Below are 25,901 nucleotides of genomic sequence, written 5' to 3'. Positions count from 1 at the left end.
TTTAAATTGGCCCTTACACGTCTGTAACTCTGACAGTGTACAAATGGAACCAAATGGACCAGTTAGGGTCCGTTTGGTTCCATTTGTACACTGTCAGAGTTAAGGGGAGACCTTGAAATGTAAAAGTTTGAGAACCACTGCGCTATGGTAAACAGTCACCCGGGCTGTAGGCAGTAAACACACAATAGTGGGGAGGGGAGGGGAAGGGGTGCAAAAAGAAAAGGCCAATAATATTCATAATGATAATTACAAAATTTATTCAGATTACCATTTCCTTTAGCTCACCATGTCTAAGGTGATAAATGATACTCATTCAACAGACTATGAAACATCATCATGGTTCAAATTCATGGGTGATCTTCACAACATTGACATGAATAATAAAAAATGTTGTTGCCTCATCTAATGCCATAATCTTTATTTAGTCTTTTGGCTATTACAGATAATTCTCCACAAATAGCCATACATAATTAGAATATCGTTTTTATGTTCTTGACATGGTACGAGTAGGCCTATAGGAAATTATAAAAGACAATGAAAAAACAAACGTGACAATCATATGTTTCCAAAACTACCAGTAAGAAATAATTTACAAAATCGAGTCTTATCCATTTCTGACTTTTAAGTTGTACGTCCATTACAGATTTTAACATTAAGTATGCAGTAGGTACATTTACAGTATATTGACGTCATGTCTTTAATCTGGGAGAATAACACTGACATATTTCATACAGTATTTCAACCATTCAATTTTCTAGACTAAGCAGAATTTCATAATTATTTCAGTTGGTCTATCACAGATTTTTTTTTATATTGGCCATCTTTGACCATTGCACTGTAGCAACAGGCACACATAACTAACAACATGACATACTGTATGTTTATACTTTATTTGCAAAGCCAAAGAAGAATAACTGTTTTGGTCCAGTGACAACAAATATTATTTAAAAAATAAAATAAATCACCCTCTCAAACCACTCGCAACAAAGGGCGTACAATCACCCAAAACAGTTTGCTCTTTTCATTTTCACTATCTGACAACTATCTTGTTGTCGGTTATTCATCACCATTGCTGGATTATTGCACTTCTTTAGGAGGAAGTGGAAATGTAGCGGTCAGATTGTAATGTACTGTATATACTCTAGAATTACTATGGACAGCTACAAACGTCTTTTTTTTTGTCATTTTGAGATAGAGTCAATGACAGCACACGTTTGAGCAATATTATCTATCAACAAATTGAATGAATATTGCTTTTCAATTGTTTGATATGTTGTTCAGGCTCCTGTGACAATACAATTACTGTACATAAGATGTTATATAGTACCCTCCCGCCCCCCATAGTCAATTTCCTTTATTATTATTCTACACAAAGTCAACTTTCTCGCATGTTGCCACCAGTTTCTGTGCAGAGGCATTTTCAGTTCAAACTATTAACGCTTCCGGGAATTGGTTCGACCCAGACTGGCAGTGCTGGATCGGCGAGCGAGAACAGGCGTGGCAGTGGTAGGGGGGGTTTCGTTAGGGCAGCCATGTTGGAGCAGTATATCTGTACAGCCTTTGCTCCCAGTTTTCTTTGCCATCATCAAAGCTGTCTGGCCTTGGTCATCCTTTGCTTTCACGTCACTTCCATACTGCAGGGAAAAACATTCAATTAGTTGAAATGTGTCAACAATTATAATGGTGTGTCTACTCTATTACTGTACATACCATCTGGATTTTTGTTCATATCTATTTTTGTGGGTTTCAACTGGAGTACTGTGGAATTCTCTTTTAATATTTGATGAGTCTCTCTATATTATGTTTTAGATCCCTAATAGTAGTAGTACTAGTAGTACTAGTATATATAGTCTTTTTGTCAGTATACTGTATATATGTATACTGATATATACATATATACGGTATATACCAATAAAAAGGACTAGAACACTGTTTTAGAACTGTTTAGCCCACTGTTTATTAGCATGCTGTTTGTTTTTAAACTGTGTATGTCTGTCCACTGTTAGATGTCTGGCTCGTTTGAAATACTTTAGTTGGATTGATTGAATCAGTGATTTATTGATTAACCACCTAAACTTTAAGTGGTTCATCAATAAATCACTGATTCAATGGGTCTTAAACCCTATACTTAGTTGACCGGACTCCCAAGGGCCCTATACTTAGTTGACTGGATTCCCAAGGGCTCTACACTAAATATCTTACAATATGTGAAAATAGCCGATCTACACGCACGCACGCACGCACGCACGCACGCACGCGCGCACACACACACACGCGCACACACACACACACACACACACACATGACTTCTGATTACTGTATGTTCAGCTTGTCAATTTGCATTTGTATCTATGCCCATCAGATAATCCATACTGCTACTAAATCAGGGGTGCACCAGCAAAAGACCAGTTGAGCATTTCTGCACAGGAAAACCAATGACTTTCCTCTTCCAGTCTATCCTCACGGCACCCTCTGGAAAAACAACAACACAATACAGAGGCTAAACTATGAAGAACTAGAAACAAAGGCTAACTCACCCAGACGAGCAGCTGCGTCATGACCGCGTCTCCCAGCTGACATGCTGCGTGCAGGGCCGTACGAGGCCACGAAGGAGACCCGGTGGGGTGAGAGTTGATCTGTTCCTTGGTGCTGTGTGCCAGGAGGAGCAGCAGCCTGGGCAGGTCTCTATCAGTCACAGCAGAAAGCAGCCACGCTGACATGCTGCTGGAGCCGGTATCCTCTGTGTGCTGGACAGCCACGCCTGGGACCAGGGGCGCCACGAAAACCCGCTGCTCATACTTGGCACGAATCCATGACTCTCTCTCCTCACTGGGGGGAAAAAGGCACACAGAGGAACCGATCACACGCATGTATATACAGTACACACATGCACACCCATGCATAAGAATGCATTAGGGATGCGTACTCCCTAAACCCCCTCCCTGCACGGATGATGCCAGATGTTTCACAATCAGCAGAAAAGCTAATCCAGGGACATTATCCCCAAAACAGTATTCATACTTGGCTGATCAAAACATAAATACATGAAAGAAGAACTGCATATATGGGGAGATTTGGGGAAATTAATTCATGTTACTGCTTGGACTCACCGTGTGGCGCTGGGCAAAGGCTTTCTCCTGCCTTGGGTGCAGCTCTCCCAGATGCTGTTAGCCATATGGTTGCCAATGGCAGCCAGGACCTGTGTGAGCTCGCCTGGCCAGTCATCCAGGTCCAGGGAGCGGACACGAGACAGGTGGGTGCCCAGGTTCCTGTGGATCCCCGAGCACTCAATGCAGATCAGTGCACCCAGGTTAAGGCTGGCCCAAGTGGGGTCTGGACAGACAGAAGAGAACAAGTACACACATTTTTTGTCATGATAGAGAAAATCGTGAATCTTCCTTTTGGCACAGCACCAGAGGAGAGAGACTAGAGGTGATTGGATGGAAGCTCTAAGAACTCACTTGCTGCTTCGCAATCCACACACTGACTGTTTCCCTTGGCGTTGCGGACAGCTTGTAATGCTACTGCCTCATTATGGCTGCTCCTCCGTGCCTACAAAGTCACATGCACACACAGACACAAAAACACGCAATTTATTTACGTTCATGCGTATCAACATCTGGGCAGGACACCAACATTAAGAAAGATACATCATCATCATGATAGAATCACATACACCTGCTGTGTTTTCCATTTCCTTACTAACAATAAATCACCCCTGGGTTAGTGTTCAAGTGTCCTTGAGCAAGAGACTGAACCCCTAACTGCTCCCGATGAGCAGGTTGGTTTCCTCCTGCCTTGCATGGTTTCCTCCGCCATCGGTGTGTGAATGTGTGCGTGAATGGGTGAGTGCAATGCACATTGTAAAGCACTTTGGGTAAAATGGCGCTACAGTATATAGATGCACCATTTACCAAATGTGCATCATACAGTGACTCCACTAGACCATCCATCAGAGTGAATTCTGAGCGACAGGTCGTGATTTACCTTGTTTCTGCCACTCTCACAGGACTGCAGGCTGGCCAGAATCTGGCTCTCAATAGCTACCACCCAGGAGTCCCTGTCCTCCAGACTCTGGGCCTCAAAGTGCCACGTCTGCCCGGTGAATGATACTATGATGAAGTCTGCATTCTCCTCCTCTGCAGGGGACATGGCAAGAAACACAGCTGAAATGTGTCAACTTTATTGTGACATCATACGATTACAGATGTTAAAGAGTGGGTGAAATTATTTTGTTGCGCAAGCTCTCAACATTTACAGTCACATGGAGGGGTTAGAATAGAGAAAAGAATAATAGAGAAGATGGAGCAAAGTTAAATAACAGGAAGGCACAGTCTACAATGTCCAAAATACATCATTTGCATATTAGAAATAGAAATTTCGGAAGACAGAAATGCAGTGTTAATTAATAGTTAACTTACACAACAGAGGGACTACATAAAGAACAAAAGAAAATTTGACGTAAGGAAAAAGAACAGCGGGAAGAAATCACTGTTATGATGTGAAAACAATCATTATGAACAACTCACATGTCGTATGTAACTATGCCAGACACAAAGAAAGGAAACTAAACAGAGAACGATGGAAATAAATAACAAGCAGATTCATCACCATCAGCCTAGTTTGTTACCTGTCTTATTAATGTTTCTCAAGCTACCAAAGCTCTTTAATTTCCACATTTTGCGCTTTGCTGCAGATAGATAGATAAGCAAAAGGAGCAGAAAGGAAGAGAAAGAGAGAAAGGCAAATGCAAGGGTTGAGAACGAGCAGTAAAGACATTGTAAGAGAAACATACAGTATCAAACATCATTAGAGCAGAAAGAGATGAAGGTAGCTACACGAGAAAACATACAGTTTGCTATTATGATTATAGATAATACATATATTTTCTTAATATATAACATTCTATTTCCCATACACTGTTGGCCTGGGTATTTAGAAACTCCTACATAAAATGTAGACTATATTCTTTAAATGGCAATATTGATATTTTTCACAGTATTTGTATAGGCCAGTATTTGTAGCTGTAGCATCATTGTTAGTAGTCATTGCATATCGTATTAGAGTTGTGTTAACATTAGGATTAACCGCTTTCAACCTGGTGTCACTATTTTTGGCATGTCATTATTGAGATTTACAAAGATTCTCCCGAAAAGATTACTATAATTTTGTATTCAAAAATAGTGAAAATAGCAGATATCCATATTGTGAGCTTGATGTTTTTGGACGCTATGTTAAAATTAAATATATGCTTTCACTGAGATAACACATCAAGGATAAAAACACAATAAAGCCAAAGACTTATTTCCACTGTGATCCTTGTAAGCTTGTAGATGTGATATTTTAGTTATTGGTTGTATAATTAACTACAGTATAGGCTAACAGTCAAGTAATATCAGAATATTAGCTGGTACAAACTGTAACGTAAATATATACGTAACAACTCGTCACCTTCAGCTTGGCCAACAGCTGTGTCTCCTTTTTGGTTCATGCTCTTCTTCCTTCTATTCTTCTTTCTGTCGCTCATGGGAGATGATTGGCTGGGATCTTTTCCAACAAAGGGGATGGTTGCTCCTTCCAGAGCATCTGACATTTGGGTGCAAAATGATGACTCATAAATCACACCATGAACAGTTGTGTCTCGAGATCACAGCCCCAGTGGCCGGTTGTAAAGATTTCACTTAAAACATATGGGTTTCATAATGGTTAGAAAGATCATATTTAGGTGCCTGTGTCGATGGCTCTATGTACAGAAACACATTCTGATTGGTTTGATTTTTGTGTTTGTTGTTTGTGAGTTCACTCTATATCATTGAAGATTTAAGTAATAATAAAAGTCAAGTGATTTCTTTCTTTCTTTCTTTTTCCAATTAAGATCATATTGAATATAAACAGTACATTTGAAATCTTAATTGCATTTTTAAATACAAGCTTAACTAAGTGCTTAATGCAAATGGCTCAGGTATTTTCTAAATGCAGGTGTTTGTGATGTGTGTGACACAGTTTTCTCCATGGATTAAACAAGACATTTCGTATTGTAAATGATTAGTTATCTTCATGATAAACTATATCATAGAATGGTGACGAGTGCTTGTGGAATGAAAAGGTGAACACAGTAAAATCCTGTAGAAAGAAAAATGTTAATATATCCATTTATACATTTTAATGAACACTGAATGATTTTACAGTAAATGCTCCCACAGTATACACACCAACACTTTGTGCCTTGGCGGACAACGTGGAAGGACATCGCTGGAGTCCTCTGTCTCCTTGAGGAGACACCACACCAGTCCTGTCATCAACAACACTCAGGGTGGAAGGACAGAGCTGAGCACCTGACAAAGACAGAAAGAAAGAAGCAGGTAATTAATAAAGCCTGAGTTACTCAGTTCTGTGCGGGTGTCGTGCACCAAAAATAGCAGATCTACAAACTCATCCAAGGGTGGCAGAGAGAGAAAAAGTAAATGGGCCAACAGGTAGCTATTTTTAGCAGCTCATGTTAGTGAATGTAAGACAGCAGTCAGGGTCAACTATCAGGTGAAAAACCCTTGAAAATCACTTGTTTTCATACAAAAAAATTAGGCTTACTAAATTAGGCTTTACTCTAAATGCAATAGTTAGACTGTTTTGTTTTGTGATATGGTATGATGCAAGCTGATATATGATATAATACCATACAATATGATGTATGATGATGTGATTTGATACTCAACACAATATTATATTCCATTTTGAACTATTTAGGCTAAATTGCACACTTCATGCACAAACAAAAGGCACATTTAGAAACATAAAACACAATAACGGCACCCACACACTCGAGCACACACATACACGCACGCACGCACGCACGCACGCACGCACGCACGCACGCACGCACGCACGCACGCACGCACGCACGCACGCACGCACGCACGCACGCACGCACGCACGCACGCACGCACGCACACACACACACACACACACACACCAGGATCACTGCATCCACACAGCTGCTGAACTGAAGGTCAGAGGAATTGAAATGGGTCGGGGGCTACAATCAACAGGCATAAACAAAGTCTCTATCTCTCTGTCTCTCTCTCTCTTTCCCCCCTCTCTCTCTCTCTCTCTCACACACACACACACGCACGCACGCACGCACGCACGCACGCACGCACGCACGCACGCACGCACGCACGCACGCACGCACGCACGCACGCACGCACGCACGCACGCACGCACGCACACACACACACACACACACACACACACACACACACACACACACACACACACACACACACACACACACACACACACACACACACACACACACACACACACACAGCTGTTCAGACAAATCTACAAGAGTACCTGTGCTGGTGCTCTCAGTGGTTGCTATGTCCTTTGTTAGTCCATTAACTCCAGGTACAGAGCTGTTGGGGCCGGGGGAGGGCCCAGAGGAGCTTCCTGCCGGGGCCACAGCTCTGGGAGGCCGTTTCCCTGGAACCTTCACTGTCACACGCAGGAGGTCAATCTCCTTCCCATGAGCATTCTGCATGTAGTCCTGGAACAGTCAAGACATCACAAATCAGGCCTTTTCTTCAGGAATCCAGTATGATTAGGGTGTAAACGTCTTTCTGAACACCAAGTGTCAGGAAATGTTTCTATGTCAACATAACAGCTTGAAGCCAATATAAATGACAATCTAATCCCTGAGTATGATCTATGAGCAAAATGGCCGCCATGTGAATATGGCCAATGCCTCCTGTTCAGTGTTGGGGAAACATCACAATTTAGGGACTTTGAAAAGTGTGACCTGTTCGGAAACAGCAATTTTGACTGTAATTGAAATCCTGTCCAACCCTAGGCTACATTACAAGGTAAACAAACGTGGCAGTCCTTTTACTGTTTCATTGTGAAAGCTGTCAGGCATTAGCTGCTATTTCTCTGCGTTTTACCACCATATTGATCTGGCTCGTGGTGTTCTCTTACACTGGAGTTGGAGTGGTAGGACAGCGCGCCATTGTTGGACAGGGTGACGTATTTCTTCTTCCACTCCTTATTCAGCGAGCTCCCACTTCTCTTCCACAAGATACTCTGTGAGAAACAAAGACCAAGGTCACTCACTGCACACAAAGCACCACAGCACCCTGCATCATCTCTTGCTGGACTTAGAGAGCCAAAACAATAGAGGCAGTCTATTCCAAAGAGGAGTCTGTCTGTCTGTCTGTCTGTCTGTCTGTCTGTCTGTCTGTCTGTCTGTCTGTCTGTCTGTCTGTCTGTCTAGCAGTGTAACTCTCAGAAAGAGTGGTCCGACAGAGCTAACAATAACAGCTGAAGCAATCAGACATTATTAATAGCACACCCTTGGGAATGATGGAAAAGATGAAACAAATATATATATATTTTTTTTTGCTTGCTTTATTGCTTATGTAAGTAACTTAATGAATTAAGTAGATTTTTGCTCTGTTTGTTTCACTGAACTTACGTTTGAAGAAGGAATTGGCGCATTTAGCTTTTCTGAAAAACATACTGAAACACATCAATGTGCTTGCTGTTGACGATTCTACGCTATGTCGTAACATCACATCAAACAAACCTGTTTGATGGGGATGGCACGTCCACTGCCCAGGTCCCCTTTAGCATCAGCAGATTTTTTCTCATCACGGTTCTAAAAGGAGTCAAACAACAAGGCGAACAAGGTGAAGACAGCAGGCCTTTTGAATGGAGAGAGTTGTAGAGGGATTTGGATATCAGGTCGGACAAGTCAACTAGAGGACAGCGGTGGCATGGGATGACAGGAGGCTAAAGGCATGACACGACAGTGTTGGCAACAACTGACCTTGAAGAGGGAAGGTCGTCTGTGTGGGATGTTCTTCAGGGAGCGGGAGTGGATACTACCACCAACCTCACCCCCCCCTACAACACGTAGCTCTCTGTGGCCAACCACAGGGGTGGAGGGGAGGGAGTAGGCATAGTCACTACTCTGACCATTACTGGCCTGAGAGAGTGGCAGTGAAGGAGGAGAGGAGGGTGAACGAGAGAGGGATGGAAATGAGGGTAGAGATGAAGAACGAGAATGGGTTGAAGTTCATGTCATGAGATTAAACAAAAACAAAATTGATCAAACAAAGTTGACAACAAATGGACAATGATTGACAGCCTTTTAGAAGTTGGTGAACAATGGGTATGGATAATAATGAGTCATGATATAGGGATTAGGGCATTCACAGAATAGTCGAATATTCGAATATTCGAATATCAAACCGACTATTCGACTATCAAACCACTATTCGGAAAAAATAAAAAAAGGAAAAAAAAGGTTTTTATTTTTATTTTTTAAGATTTTTTTTTTAAAAGTGGCTTTTCTAGAGCAGACACGCAGCTGTGAGCTCTGGTGTGACGCCAACTTGCATTCCTTGAGTCGAGTCATCAATGCCATAAAAAAAATAAAAATAAAAATAAAACTTTTTTTAAATTTTAATTTTTTTTAATTTTTTTATAATCAAACCGAATAATCGACTATTCGAATACTTTTGGGTCGAATAATTCGAATACCATAAATCACTATTCGTTAATGCCCTAATAGGGATGCATGTAGAGAATGTGATGTACTGTGAGAATGGAAATGGGGACCTAAAGCAGCTACAGTATAGTACATTATACCTCTTCATTATCAGTGTTCAACCTCTGAAATGTCCATTGTGTTATTGTCTCTCTTCAAGAGACAATAAAGTGGCCGCACACACTGGTAGCCAAAGTGCCAATTTTTTATTCTGGATACAGAGTAATAAAAACCAACCGGCTAACTGCCTTCTTCAGGGTATCTGAAATCAACCTCTGAAATGTGTCACTCTTGGAATCTTGGAGAATTATAGTACTGAGCCTCAATTTGTCCTATTTAATTAATAATGTAGTTATGTATTCCAAATATATGTTCCATGAAGAAAAATAATAAATGATTGTTATATTTCACTTGCTTTCCAGTATTGTACTTTTTGAAAAGTAGCTTTGATTCTTTGCAATTATTAACATTGAGAAATGCAGAAAAACACCTCAAAGGTGGACACCTTGAGATATTGCTTTAATATTGACGGTCGATTACTGCAGTGTTTGCTATTTTCATTAGGCTCAATTTCTAGCTTTAGTGGAAAAACTGTCTTTGCCTAGACAAAAACACAGATCCCTGACTGCTTCATTACCCTTGCATAATAACCTCACGACTACAAATGTTTTTCACTTTCCCTGTATTTTAAACTGTATTACAACCCTTTATATGCTGAGTAATTTCATAGCTCCCGGGGCCAGTGTAAAGCATTAAAAGCTGATTGTAGAATTACAAGCTTTTAGGGAAAGGTTGTTCAGCAGCTGTGCTGCATGTTTAATGCTTTTACCTGGCCAGGGAAAGATGCTGATCCTGGGGTAGAGCCTCCAGAGTGACTGGGAGAGTTAGGGAGAGACTTGCAGGATGCCAGGAGGGCTGCCTGCTTCTTCTGAGCAACTATCTTCTGGGCGGCTGTGAGGGGAGGACAATACAATGATGATTAGAGGGTTCCTCTATCAGTAATATCATTAACCACTTTAACCCTGGCGTCCCTATTTTGGGCATGTCGTTACGGGCAAACATTTTCAAAGAAATTCAAACGTATTCAACACTTTTCAGTAATAGCTAAAATAGCACATCTACAAGCTTGTCATTGAGCTTGTAGATGCGCTGTTACAATATTTACACCGTTATCCGATGAAGCATAGAATAGGGCTTAAGTTGTTAACTGATCCTAGTCACCTAATAAAAACTACTAAATATGTTGATATTCATGGTGACTACTCCTTAAAGTATTTTGGATGGCAAACAGTAATGTAATGTAGCTGCATGTCCATGTAACTGCAGAGACAATCTTCTTCCACTCACCCTCAGAGAACACACGGTCAACGTTGAAGCCATAAGTGGCACATGTCTCATAGAACAATGAGTGACGCACATCGATGCACAGCTGCCTGGCTCTCTGATCCTCGATCACACGGGGGTTGGTGCTGCTTATTTTGTCTGAAACCAAAAGCAAGAGGGAAAACTAAAACCTCAGATCTATTATTGAGTGGTACAAACAAGCCTATCCAACATTTGGTCTGTTGATGCTTTGTATTGTCAGCAGACCTGGGCCAATGTGTTTGAACCAATTATCTAGAGTCTGTTATATGAACAGCCTATTGAGGCTGTTATGTCCATAGATTTCTGTTGATAAAGCCTTTAGAATGTAGCTGTTTATTCAAATTAATGCAGACTATTAAATTAACCATTCAAGTTCAAGTTCAAGTTTATTATGTCCCAAACTGGGCAATTTATGTTACAGCAGATAATAATAAGAAACTCCAAGACACAGTAAACATACATACAGCACAAGACATAAACATAGACATAACTTGAAAAGGAAGGAAGCAAGCACTCAAGACGAGTTTTTCGAAGTACCAAAGTACAGGGTGCACGGCTCAGTCAGATACAGTTCATAGAAAGGAATGCCAGCACTCACTTAAGTCCATTTAGGATATTTATTTAGTAGGCCTTCTTCAGCGTATATCTGAAGATAGATATACGCTGAAGAAGGCCTCTGGGCCGAAACGTCCGGTTTTGACGCTGTGTGCTGGGGAGCTATGAGCTACTAAATAAATATCCTAAATGGACTTAAGTGAGTGCTGGCATTCCTTTCTATGAACTATAAACATAGACATAGACATGATCACAAGATCCAGATAATAGCTACTAATAGCTACCTTCTCCTGCTTCCATTATTGATGGCACGAATGGAAGTAGGTACAAATGAGAATTTGTACCTATTGTTTTTGGCTGCAGGGGTCTTTAACCTTTGGCCAGAAGGCAATAATTCATATTCAGGATTTAGGGGGTGAGAGCTGTCCGCTCTAATAGATGATGCTTTTTTAAGCACCTGCTGGTCATATATATGACTCAGCCAGCTGAATTGTAACCCCACAATCTTGCTAGCCCCCCTCACAACCCTGTTAAGGGCATTTTTCTGTCTAACACCAAGGTTTCCATACCAACAAATGGCAGCAAATGAAATAACAGACTATGAAAACTCTGTAGAACAAAATCATCAGTGACTTATCCACCTGAAATTTGGCTAGCTTCCTTAAACAGAAGAGGCGCTGCTGACCTTTCTTACACACCATTTCAGTAATGAAATCCAATTTCAGACGATTGTCAATAATGGAGCTGAGATATTTATAAGTAGTTACCAAATCCACTGTCTAGCCATTTATGACACTACCCTGAGGAGCTGGTGGAGATCGTCTAAAATCAATACTCATGTCTTCAGTCTTTGTGACATTAAGCTGTAGGAATGCATCTTCACACCAAGAAACAAAGTCATCTACAACTGGGCCATGACTGGCCTCACTATCACTCAGAAGACTAACAATCACAGAATCATCTACAAATTTAACAATGTGTCTGTTATCATGTTGACTCCTACAATCATTAGTATACAGGATATACAAGAGTGGGGAAAGAACTCAACCTTGGGGTGAGCCAGTGGATGATGTTAGTTCTACCATTCACCTGTACCCTCTGGGTTCTGTTTGTGAGGAAATCAAGAACTCAACCAATAATACCTCAGTCTAAGCCAAAGTTGTTAACACATTGTTCAACCTAGTATGAATGGTGCTAAAGGCTGATGAGAAGTCAACAAAGGAGTCGAGGACTTTCATTCAGGAGTTGTGTCCACACACAGGCACACAGCCTTTTATGAGCCGCAGGCCACTATGAATATCATTTTCCATAGCACTTGCACGCACATTGACATGTGCACTGTTCATATCCACATTGTGTTAACTTCGCTCTTAATGCTAATAGCGTTCAGCCTGTACAATCTTTACCTATTGACATAAAGGAGTAAAGCGTCACCTAATTTGCGATCTCACCATGGGTCAGAAAGTACATTATTTCAACTATTTTCACGTTGACAGGCGACACGAGCCAGCCGGGCCAAAAAACCTGTGTGTGTGTGTGGGTGTGTGAGTGAGTCTGTGAGTCAGAGGAATATACCGACAGCTGTCGTCTTACCACAACAGCTTAGCGCAGTGAACCTGGGGTCCGTGGACCACCTGCCTCAAAAAAAGATTTATTTCATTTGATAATGTGCCCATCCCAACTTCCCAAGCTGATCTCTTAACAACTCTCTCCCCCAGCCCCAGACTGTCTGTCTCACCAGATGTGCTCAAACAATGGCATTATTAACACGCAAGACAGCAACAAACTTGGTCTCCCAAAGTTTAACTAAGCATATAGGCTACTGTGTATAACCCAAAGTCTGCAAATACTTTTGACTGCACACATCCCCAGGTATGGCTTCGCTGGGGGTAGATGGTAGATGGCTAGTTGTGAGGGCCGCGTAGTGGCCCGAACCTCTAGTAATGTACATATGGAACCAAATGGCCCATTTGGTTACATTTGTACGCTCTCAACATTAAATTAACACTCATTTTACAGTTTGCTGACCTTGGGTGCCGACAACTATAATAGGGATGTCAGTGCGGTGGGTGTTGAGCTGGCTGTAGAGCTGATAGATCTCCTGGAAACTGGCTTCATTCTCCAGACTGAACACCAGGATCACTGCATCCACCCAGCTGCTGAACTGAAGGTCAGAGGAATTGAAATGGGTCGGGGGCTACAATCAACAGGCATAAACAAAGTCTCTGTCTCTCTGTCTCTCTGTCTCTCTGTCTCTCTCTCTCTCTTTCCCCTCTCTCTCACACACACACACACACACACACACACACACACACACACACACACACACACACACACACACACACACACACACACACACACACACACACACACACACACACACACACACACACACACACACACACACACACACACACACAAACACACACACACACACACAAACACACACACACACACACACACACCTGTGCATCAGGAGGTCCAGCTTCCTCTCGGATCAGTAGTAAATGAGTCTGTCCGTCCATCAGCACTTCCTTTTTATACCTTCCACCTGATAAGGACAATGAGAGACCCAGTCATACACCAGCACACACAGCACACAGTCAGTTAAATGCCAGTCATCCACCAGCTCACAGTCAGGTAGAGACCAGTCATCCACCAGCTCACAGTAGGGCTTTCACCAACTAGTCGACTAGTCGACTAGTATAACCACTAGTCGACTTTGTTGGTACTAGTCGAATAGTTAAAAAAAAAAAATTAATGCCATAGTAATGGCCCATCTTACTATTATTATTATCCTCCTGACTTTATTTTTTATCAAAAGGGGGTCAAAAGTATGCCCAATAAAAGCCTATTATTGGGCAATGGGGATCCTTGGAGACGCTGCTGTGGTGCTGTGCTGCTGTGCCAGAAGCGCTTCCCTTAAAACGCCATAACAATAAGGGTCTCGCTAGCCAATCACAGTGCTGAATAGAGTCAGCCAATAGAGTCAGCCAATCACAGTGCAGCTAGGGGTCTACTAATGAGCCAATCACAATGCAGGAAACTAATACTAATGAGGTGTCCCAACCCCACTTATAGGGGCGGCTACACCGCCCAAAAACAGAAACACTTACAGAATATAAGGGCAATATGTGGTAGGCCTACCCAGTAAAATCCTGAATGTTAATTTAACTCCCACAGTGTAAAAATGATAATTTCATTTAAATGAACACAGAGTTTTCTGTGTATCAAGAAGTAAAAAATCTAGCACTCCACTTAAAATAATAAAAATCCAACTAGGCCACTGAGCTGCCCTGCTTTGATGTAGTGTATGAGTCACGATGACGCTGAGGCAGTGCAGTGTTTCTTGATGTCGCTCACCGTCAGGTTTCTCGAGTGGCACATAACTGCCTGTGGTGTATTTGTTCACCAGAGCTGACTTGCCACTTTTAAGACTTCCCAGAACGCCCTGAGATGTGCAAGAAAGAGAGAGAGAGGAAGGGAACACAAGATTGGGGGGTGAGTGTGCGTGCATGTGTGTGTTGTAATAACTCTCTGAACACAATGGCAATGCTCCCCCCCCCCCACACCTTTTTATGCGGTTGTAATTCATCAGACAGCGGCAATGATATGAAATGAAATTATTTCAATCTATTTCGAATTAAATGCTAGTGTTTATTATGCTTAAGTGATGCTTCGCTGTACGACGTGTCGCGCACCAAAGATAACAGGTCTACAAGCTCACAAAGTGTTGCATCCTCAACGCGCTGTGAGCTTGTAGATCCCCCTATTTCCTGCGTTCGACACTGTCGTACAATCGGGCTGCTATACTGTACTGTAACACAGGTCTGTACTGGCTAGTAAGAGGCATGAGAGTGAGCAGCACACTTTTTTCTTACCAGTCGCAGTTCTGGGATGGATCGACCCAGGGTCCACTCTTGACTGTTGTTAATATTTACTAGAGGGAGGGAGGAGAGAGAGAGAGAGATAGAGAGAGACACACACAGAGAGAGAGAGAGAGCGTGAGAGGCAGATCTGTCGTCTTTGGTCTTGTGCAATATGAAGAGCACTACCTACTACTTATAATATAAAGAGCAAAATGGCCTATGGGACAGCAAGTAATATAGTACTGCTGCTGGGTGACTGATAACTATAAGCATGTGTGGCTGAGCAGGTTCTCTTAATGGGATTAACCTTTCTGAAACAATAGGGGTCCTGCAAGGTGCAGCTACATCCCTGGTTATCCACTTTACTCCCCATGTACAATAAATGACAGGCGATTAACAAGGTGTCTCAAAATGCCATTCAAAGGTTCCTGCAGGTTCTGTGTAGAATTGAACTCAAATGAACTGAAGAGGGGAGCTGCCTCGGCGCGTCAACACCAATACTCTTTTAGAAGAAGCTTGTGCCTAGAATGCCCCCCCCACGTGCACACACACACACACACACACACACACACACACACACACACACACACACACACACACACACACACACACACACACACACACACACACACACACACACACACACACACACACACACACACACACACACACACACATACTGTGTAGGGTCACACACAGTTGTGACAACAACTGTGTGTCCCTGCTGGGTAAGCAGCCGTGGCCCTGATGCAATGTGACGCTCACACCCAGTTAGCCAGCTGCAGCCCCCTCTCCAGAGGGGGAGGAGGCAGGGAGAGAGAGAGAGATGGAGAATTCATGGGAATGGGGGTAAACTGGCACAGAATAAAATAGAAAATACAGTCGGAAGGACCATCAAGGTTGAAAGAGAGAGAGAGGGGGGAGGGGGGGGTGACAATGAGAGCAGAATTAAGCTGCAGAGGGTAGCATGGTGCGATACGTCTACCAGAGACGGATGGTGATGAAACCAGAGCCTGGTTGTAAATCCTGGCTATAGTATAGACTAGAAAAAAGGGCCCCCTCCCAGCTGTCCCATCACCTTTGAATGTAATCTATATTGCTCATGTGCACAGTATATTATTCTATGTGTAAGGCAGCAATGTAGTTTTATTTCTGAGAAGCAGAAGTCGTTAGAGAACGTGTTATGAATGCAGAATGTTATCAATTATCAAAACAAAGTTATTACACATTTGTTTGAATTAATGACTTATAGACAGAACAATTACTTGGAATGTTGTTAGTTATTCCTTCCTCTTCTCCCACAATAAAGCCTTAGCATACATCTAGCACGCACGCACACGTGCACACGCGCACCCACACACACTCGCGCGTACACGCACGCACACTCGCGCGTACACGCACGCACGCACGCACGCACGCACGCACACACGCACGCATACACGCACGCACGCACGCAGGCACACACACACACACACACACACACACACACACACACACACACACACACACACACACACACACACACACACACACACACACACACACACACACACACACACACACACACACACACACAGATCCTCAATCTATCTGGACCTAAGTCAAACGTTCCTTTATGTGTTAGCCGGGCCATGTAAGCCAAGAGCTGGTGGTCCTTCAACTACTATTTAGACACACACAAGCCGCCGGTTATCCACGCTCTCTCTCTCTCTCTCTCTCTCTCTCTCTCTCTCTCTCTCGCTCTCTCTCTCTCTCTCTCTCTCTCTCTCACTCTCTCTCCTCAAACCCCAGTCACACGCGCTCCATTGCAACCTCCAAGTAGACAATGGTAGTCGTTCAAAGGGCAAATGTCTCTGCATTTGATTTTTTTTTGGATCCCTCCCCCGTCTCTGGTTAAATGTATGAACACAAGCACAGATGCGTGCGCACGTACACGCACGCACGCACGCACGCACGCACGCACGCACGCACGCACGCACGCACGCACGCACGCACGCACGCACGCACGCACGCACGCACGCACGCACGCACGCACGCACGCACGCACGCACGCACGCACGCACGCACGCACGCACGCACGCACGCACGCACGCACGCACGCACGCACGCACGCACGCACGCACACACACACACATACAAACATACGTTGTGTGTACTATGCACACATGCAGACACACACACACACACACGCGCACAAGCAATCACGCATACACCGTTCCTCCTCTCCTCCACCCCCCGCCACACTGTTTCATCAGACTGTCTCTCCATAGAAGCAGCAACAGCAGCAGCAGTCCTGCCGGTTGCCATGGCAACACTTCCTCCTGCCCAGGGTCTGTGCGTTGTGTAGTAGTCAACTACAAGACTCACTAGATGAGTGAATCCACAGTGTGTGTGTGTGTGTGTGTGCGTGTGCGTGTGCGTGTGCGCGCGTGCGTGCGTGCGTGCGTGCGTGTGTGTGTGTGTGTGTGTGTGTGTGTGTGTGTGTGTGTGTGTGTGTGTGTGTGTGTCTAACAGCATGAATACACAATGAATGAATGAAAGAAAGCATGCATACATTCTCTCTCTCTCTGCCTCTCTCTTTCGGTCGAAAGGGTACATTTATCCTGAATGCAAACTTGTTCATGGAGGAAACCTGATAATCTGGACAAAAATGTGTGATCAGTGACTCGGCCCATAGAGCAAAGCACTTGACATGTTGACATTTGAGTCACAGAGAGAGAGAGACAATGCAAAAGAAACAGATCAGAGAACATCGCAAGTCCCATGTTGTGGTGGAACATGCGGTGGGTGGAATTTCAAAGATGGGATTAGGGATGTTCAGAAATGGCTGGAGGACAATGTGGGCGAACTAATATGGTCTTTCATATACCTTGTTTCAGCTGGCGCAGCATTGATGGAAATGCATCCAAAATCAAGAGAACCTAATAGCAGTGTAAACCATCTGTGATCATGCCATTAGCTCTTCCAACCAGCTCCTCTCCCCATTAGCTTCAATACAAAATTCAAACCCATGCGGTGCACACAGTGTGTGTGTGTGTGTGTGTGTGTGTGTGTGTGTGTGTGTGTGTGTGTGTGTGTGTGTGTGTGTGTGTGTGTGTGTGTGTGTGTGTGTGTGTGTGTGTGTGTGTGTGTGTGTGTGTGTGTGTGTGTGTGTGTGTGTGCACTCGTCTGTCTGTCTGTCTGTCTGTCTGTCTGTCTGTCTGTCTGTCTGTCTGTCTGTCTGTCTGTCTGTCTGTCTGTCTGTGTGCCTGTGCAGATTACCCCTCAAGCGGTGTGAAATCGGTTGCTGTTCTGTGGAGAATTAGATTAAGGCTGTCCAAGATTATTCCATTGTCAGTTCACAGATCAAAGAACTCCATCTACCCTCAATTTACTGTCACACTCGGTTTTAGCAAAATCTCCCCCCTGACACATGTCGTTATTATAGTCTGTAAATGTATTCCACCCCTCCCCAGCTCACTTTAAAGGGATGCCTCTGCATGGCTGAAGTGGTTAAGTCTGTAGAATTGAACCCTGGAATGACTGTGACTGATAATGCTTTGTTATTGTGGACACAGCCGACATGAATTGAAAGCACTCAATGAGTGAAAAGGTGTGTGTGCGTGCGTGCGTGCGTGCGTGCGTGCGTGCGTGCGTGCGTGCGTGCGTGCGTGCGTGCGTGCGTGCGTGCGTGCGTGCGTGCGTGCGTGTTCGTTTCATCACATGGCCTCATACTGTACCTTCCTCCTCACTGGAGTCTCTTTGTATATAGACAGGAGGCACTGTGGAGGATGACCCTGCTGACCCCGAACTGCTTTTGGTGAAAATTCCACTGATGAACTTGAGCATCTTCCTGTCCTTGGTGGAGCCTCGTGGGGCCTGGCCTTGCTGTGATTGGGCCTCCCTGGCCAGCCCGAGGTCTTCAGAGAGGCTGCTCAGGTCGCTGTTGTCCAGGGTGCGGCTCTTTCCCTTGCGTTGCGGCTTGGGTACCTGGGCGGCAGGGGCAGGCAGAGAGGCTGAACTTGTCTTCAGCCTGTCCTTCCTCGGGAGGTCTCTCATCGCAGCAGCCACCCCACCTCCAATCTCCAGCGTTATTCCAGCTCGGGGTCTCTCGGCCTCATCCCTCCACCCCTCTGGCCTGCTGGCCTCGGCCCATGAGGCCCGACAGGGGCCGGGAGAGCGCGTGGTCATCCGGGTGTCCTTGCGGTCAAGGCTCTGGGCGGAGGTGGGGCTGCGCTCCCTACCGTCCCTGGAGTCGCGACCACGGGTGGCCACATTACTGTGTGACTTAAGCAGACTAACAGGTCGCTGACCCACCGGGCGGATAGGGAAGCTGCTCCTGGTCGGGGTGCGACTAGGCTCAACCACCTCTATCGGCAACGCACCAGTCAGCAACGGCGACACGCATTTTTTCTGCTCTGACCCAGACAGGGATTTCTCTCCTTTCTCCTCGTCTGTCTCCACAGTCTTGGACTTCTGAGTTGTCGCTCTCTCGGCAGGCAAGGGGATCATGACATTGCATGGTGGCCTTTCCCCTTCTTTAGGGGTAACATTGCCTATAGAGGGTACGTCTCTGGAAGGGCTGAGAGATTTTCTTTCGCCCACTTTGAGTTCGGTACATTTTCCTCCCTTCAAAATAGCAGCATCTTCAACGGCTTGGAGCTGTCCCTGAATTACTCCTGCCCCATTCTCAGTCGTTAGTGGAGCCTCCTCAGTCTGGACTTGTGCACCCGCCTCCTCCCTAGCCCTTTCCCTCGGCCCAGCCTCGGCCCTGTTCTCCTGGGCGGTTGTCTTGGCCTCACCTCCATTCTCCTCCACAGCCTCTACCTTGACCAGTGTGAGGGAGATGAGGTAGGTGGTGCGTTGTTGCAGGGTTCCGCCTCCACTCATGTGGTCAGGCTTCAGTAGACACACAGAAGATGAATGAAACCAGACAGAGCGACATGAACAACTGACAGTTCACCAGTGCATTGAGATGTGACGCCTCAAAATGAACTTGACAGCAAGACAGAGAGGCAAAACTTCCATCGGGGCAGGGGGTGGGATAGGCGATCAAGTTTTACCTCTGTAGATATCACAGCAGAAATGTTACTGGTTTCATCCATTCCCTGCTTTCTATATGCTTCAGCGCTGAAAGAGTCAACGTTTCCGTTTTTTCTTCTCAATTCAGGAAAAAAGGCCTCTCTTCCTCACGACCATCCATAATACATCGTCGCTGCATTCCAGCAGGCTTTATTGTTACAATAAAGCATCTGATTCATGTTTGTCTAATACATATGTATGCAGCTACTGAGGCGAGCAAATCATCATAGCGTCTAGCCTCATTTCATTGGTAATTATTTACTTGACCTTATTCTTCATGAGCCGCTCCCCCATCTTCCATGTTGTTCAGCTCAAACCTCCTGGCGCATCTTTTGCTAGTGCAGAAATCATGATTTAGTTAGAAGGGGGGAAAAAATGCATTTGTACGCTTCACACCATCACAGAGGACGAGCAGCAGCCGTACAAAAGACTTATAAATAACGAAAATCGTCTTGCAAGGAAAACTGTACGGTACAGTACACCCAGAGCTGTGTGTGCATCCCCAGCTCTAGATCATGGGTTCGCGTTCAAAGCCACACATGTGTTTTGACAGCAGCATCCATTTAGCGGGAGCGGTGGTAGCAGGGCAGGCAGCCTCGCCGAGGCACACAGGGAGGACATTGATGAGGGCTGAAGGGGATCGGGAAGAGAAGCCAAAGGGATCCCGGGCAGATATCTGGAGACGCATGACCGATCCAGGGAGCATGCGGCCATCACGCCCCTCTCTCTGTCCCTGGGTGGCTGTGTCCTCTGAGTGTGTCAGACATCAAGCGTGACAGCAGAACACCGGCACAGAGCAGGCGCTCAGGCGAGTCCCCCGCTCAACAAGCTCCTCTGCTCCAAAAGAGACGGCGTGCCGCAGGTTCAACGAGTCCAAAGAAATCTCTCTCCCTCTCTCTCTCACACACACACGCACACATATGCACAACTCGTCCCTTTCTCTCTTTCACTGTGTCCCCCTCACAAACACGCGATGATAGGAATCTCCAGTGTCCCACCCATTACATGCCCCTCCTTGATGCAATAGGCAATCCATACAGCACAGGAGAAACACTGCCTCTCCTTCTGTCTCCCTGTCTCTCTCTCTCTCTGTCGTTCGCTGTTTCTCTCAGAAAGCAGACTGTGCAGTGTCCTCGCTCTCTTTATTTCTCATTCTCCCGCACAACCCCTCCCGTCCATCTTTCTCCCTCTGCGCTGAGGTGGGGGGGGGGGGGGGGGGTGTTAGGGGGAGTGTGTAGAGGCTGGTGGTAAAGCAGCATAGACAAGCTGGACCTGGTAAATGACGGGAGACTGGGGGAGAAAATCACGGCGGTAGAGAGAGATGGAGAGAGAGGAGAGGAGAAGAGGAAAGGAAAGACAGGCTAGGCAAGTCAAGAATGACAGTAACAGAGATGGATGGCCTGAGTGCATTTATGGAGGGAGGGAAGGGAAAGCAGTGTTTATTCCTAATTTATACAGCTGGTGGAATAGTACTATCAACATCATCCATCTGCCTCCAACAGTCATGCATGTGTGTGTGTGTGTGTGTGTGTGCATGTGTGTGCATGTGTGTGTGTGCGTGCATGTGTGTGTGTGTGTGTGTGTGCGCGTGTGGGTCTCTCTCCCTCTCTCTGTCTCTCTGCATGGCTCCTCCTCAGTAGGAGGCATGGCTTGTTTGTTGCTAAGGTGTTACAATCTTCCTGGCTGTGGTGGCACAATCATCTCTTGCACGTCCGTCCGTCCGTCCGTCCGTCCGTCCGTCCGTCCGTCCGTCCTCCATTCTTTCCTTCCTTCCTTCCTTCCTTACTCATCCTTTAGTGCATTTTCTATTGTGGGTATTGTATGTCAGAGAAAGAGAGATTTCCTGTGAAGGTATTGATCTGCAGCCTATTACCTACTATGGCGTGTGTTCATTAGCAGAAGTGGGGAAGCTCTGGCCTAACAGCACAAAGCACAATTTTAAAGGGGAAGAGAACAATGCGGGCATGATGGACATCAATATTGTACGACAATGCAAATGAATCACTCAGAACATATTTGTTCCTTTGTCCACATAAAACAAATACATTATAAGTTATCAAAGCCATTTTAGATTGTACTTCTTCAAAGCTATTCTGCCTAATGCCAAATTTATATATTAAATGAAAGATAACCATGTATAACCTATGAGTGTGTACTTATAACCTCCTTGTGTTATGTGTTGTTCATAAAATTATAATAATATTTTGTCCATAAGAGCCAGAGGAATTGTTCTGTGTGGGCATAAACATTGTATGAAACGTGACTACAATATTCATCAATGAGATAGTGCTGCGTGCGATTTAATTTAATTACTCACTGACAACAAAACAAACAACAACAACCAAAAAAACACACCATGATGGGAAATCAGTAGTGTCCTCTCCCCATAGCGCTCCCTCTCTCAACCTCCCACTAACATTGTATAGCACATGATGACTGTCCACCTGCTCACCCCGCTTCCCTCCTCCCTTCCACATAGTGAGAGGGCAATAACCACTCACACGGAATACAAAAGACCCTGACTACTGCCTTCAGCTCCATGGGGAAGCATAGAGCCTGGGAGCAAGTGAGCACCGATAGAAAAAACAAAAATGATATCACTAATGTTTTTGTTTTTTCAAATTTTCACTTCAATTCGCCCTTCAACATTTTGAAACTTTAAGGAAAATAACATTAAGAGTAAGATAGGCATGTTGTGGCACCGCTGGCCCAGCCACATGGCTCTAATGCAGCCTGAATGCGAGTCGCAGGTTCGATTCCCAAGCCTGATGACCTTTGCTGCGTCACTCCCCGTTTCTACCTCCCTGTTTCCTGTCTCTCTCTCTCTCTCTCTACTGTGTACTGTCAATAAAGGCAGAAAAGCCCCCAAAGATATTAAGAAGAAGATAGGCATGTTATAATATAATGATCTAATTTTGAGTGTGACAGATTTATAATACTATTAACTACTATATAATACCAGTATATAGTTTTGTGCAGCTGTTCAAATCATTGTGAAAACGTGTGACAAATGTGTGCTGCAAAGGAGAAATCACATACCCCCTCTCTTTCCCATGTATCTCTCTGGATTGTATGATTGAAAAACTCACATACACAAGCACACACAGCATACGGACAGACACAGACATACACCCACACAAACATGCACACACACACATGCATACTGACACTCACAGGCGGATACTGTCAGATGGACAGTGGCCAAGGGCAGTGGTCATGCTGGGTGATTTTTCATTTCTCCTTCACCGTGAGCCGTCCTCCCTCACCCCTCTTGCATCTATCTTCCCCTCTGAATCTCCCCCTACCTGCCATGCTGCTTTGCAATGAGTCAGATTCCAATTCAAATATCTTCATTTTGCTCCCTGGAGCGTCCCCCCCGTCCCCCCCCCAATCTTTTTCTTGGCATACAGTCAGTCGATTGCATCCCACTTGCTTAACTCCAACAGAGAAATGGCCCTCTTTCTAACAGCACTGAACTCCACAGCGTCACAACCAGGCCTCATGTTGAGTACAGATGCTTTGATCCTGACTGATAACCGAAACATGCGGGAATCTGAGTTTTAATGCACAGGGATGCCTCTCACACTGTGTCAAGATCTGGCAGATCCTAAAAAGTTTTTGGGGGATCTGGGATCACAGAGACCCCATAGCTCACTGGTGGTTTAAATGCTTAACACAGTCAAACACTGTAATTAATAATACAGCCTAGTGAATGGATTAAATAAAAAAAGATAACTGGTTATTTTGACTAATTTCTTTCCCTGGTTTATTTTTGAGCCAGTCCTAAATCCATGCTGTATCTATGCAGGCCAGAAATGCAAATTAATAATAACAATAACAATGCAAAGATGTTCCTACTGTACATTATGTCATAGTAACAAAACAAAAAAGTGAGGTAGAGGAAATTATGTGAAGCTGACGAACTTGAATTTCACGTGTAAAGGCCCTGTTTTCTTGACAGGAAATGGCTTTGTGGGTAGTTGCAGACTGGCAGACAGGAAGTAGGCCAATACGGCAGGTTCCATGCTGCTACCATGGCAATAGCAGTCCAAGGATGCTGCCATTGTTTGCTTGTGTCCTCCTGAGTGAGTCTGTCTGATAAATACATAACTGCACCTGGCATCAGGAGGCGAGCCTGAGGAAAATCGCCATTGACTGAACACTGCTTCCCCTCAGTGAAAATAACTGACACAGGAAGCACAAGCAGTCAAGCATGTTATCATAGTCTGCATATTATGTTTCCTCAGAGCTCAGAGATCAAGTTCAATAAACAAAATAAAAAACAATAAAACACATTATAAAACGCATTGTGAAGACAAATGGTCAAAATGGATAACTCACAAGAATTCTAACAGAGACTAAGGTTGGGGGAGAAACATCTGGAACAGAGGAGAGTGACTTTGAGGATGTGACATTGTATTAACGTGATACCTATTTGAACAGTTGTCTTTTCAATATGTTTTCTTTTTTCTTTTTTCTTTTTATGTTATGTCTGATTACGTTTTCTTTTATTGTCTTGTCTTTCTTTTCTTTTCTTTCTAGTGTTTGGTTTGTGTAATGTGTTTGTAAGTGTGTAAAAAAAGGAATACAATTCTAAGTCACAAAAAAAAAAACATTGTGAAACAAATGAAGCGTTCTGACTTCATTTCATTATCATGAAATGCTTTGTAATAATTGAAGTAAGCACCCAGCAGCTCGGCCTATGTGCCCCAGAATTGTATAACATATTTGTAGGTTACAAACACTTCACTTCTTCACTGAGAAACAAAAAAATAAACTACTCCAATAGACTCAGAAAGGGGTTCAGAAAAATAATCAGTGAAACTTACCTTGAATACTGTGGAGGTAGACCTTCAGGCCACAGCGCAGTTGTGGATCTGAAACCCTTTCGATCTGCTTGAAAAGTCTGTTGATTGCAGTCTTGACAGCTTCATGCCTCTTCACCTCAGCTTTTATCGCACTGGAGTTTACGGACTTACTGCCACTATTCATCTTGACATATAGACATGTAGTAAACTGAACCAAATTGCATGTTTCAGCCCATTTGAGCACCTAAATGTTGGCCTCACAAATGTACGTGAGCAACGCAGGAAAACGACAACTTGCTGTCTCTCTCTCTAGACCACAAACTCGGCTCATTGCGAAGTTTCCTCTGCAGGTTTTGAACTGAACTCACTTCCTTATTTCAGACCTTAGTCTTTACTGTATGCATTCTCTGACTGCACTATTGATCGGATTACTGAGAGGAGGGCTTTGCAAAGGCTTCCTCATGTATCACATTATTGAGAACGTTGGCTTCAAGTTAAAGGGGAATTTACATTTATATTTGAAAATATAAAATTAAATGTCTAAAGAGAATTATAAGAACAACTTAAAAGGATTCATCAAGTGAGCTGTACTAAATCCCATGTGTTTGTGCAATGGCTGCTTCAGTTTCAGCTTCTGAACATCCATGTATCAGTAGATTGCAAACAACCTGCTTGTGTATTTGTGGATTGTTCCTT

At 44.2% G+C, this 25,901-nt stretch overlaps 1 protein-coding gene across 2 annotated transcripts; it reads right to left on the bottom strand.

The window, feature by feature from the left end:
• Nucleotides 1–403: 403 nt before the first annotated feature.
• agap2 (ArfGAP with GTPase domain, ankyrin repeat and PH domain 2) lies at nucleotides 404–25,547 on the bottom strand. Of its 2 annotated transcripts, none has more exons than XM_080445466.1 (18): nucleotides 25,227–25,547; nucleotides 15,349–15,407; nucleotides 14,831–14,918; nucleotides 13,933–14,018; nucleotides 13,496–13,631; nucleotides 10,895–11,029; nucleotides 10,377–10,498; nucleotides 8,825–8,983; nucleotides 8,582–8,653; nucleotides 7,975–8,079; nucleotides 7,354–7,546; nucleotides 6,213–6,335; nucleotides 5,452–5,586; nucleotides 3,988–4,139; nucleotides 3,462–3,552; nucleotides 3,111–3,333; nucleotides 2,538–2,829; nucleotides 404–1,634 (listed from the first exon to the last, which is right to left on the bottom strand). In XM_080445466.1, the coding sequence occupies exons 1-18, from the start codon at nucleotides 25,387–25,389 to the stop codon at nucleotides 1,434–1,436; spliced, it is 2,535 nt and encodes an 844-aa protein (XP_080301592.1). In that variant the 5' UTR covers nucleotides 25,390–25,547; the 3' UTR covers nucleotides 404–1,433. The 2 variants fall into 2 exon arrangements, with proteins under 2 accessions (XP_080301592.1, XP_080301593.1); XM_080445467.1 differs by lacking the exon at nucleotides 25,227–25,547 and adding an exon at nucleotides 19,056–20,617.
• Between the last annotated feature and the right edge of the window lie 354 nt (nucleotides 25,548–25,901).

This window comes from Gymnoscopelus braueri, assembly GCF_963280865.1.
Source record: "Gymnoscopelus braueri genome assembly, chromosome: 12".
NCBI lineage: Eukaryota > Metazoa > Chordata > Actinopteri > Myctophiformes > Myctophidae > Gymnoscopelus > Gymnoscopelus braueri.
Note: the sequence above shows the minus strand (reverse complement) of the source record. Positions and strands in the feature narration are given on the sequence as shown.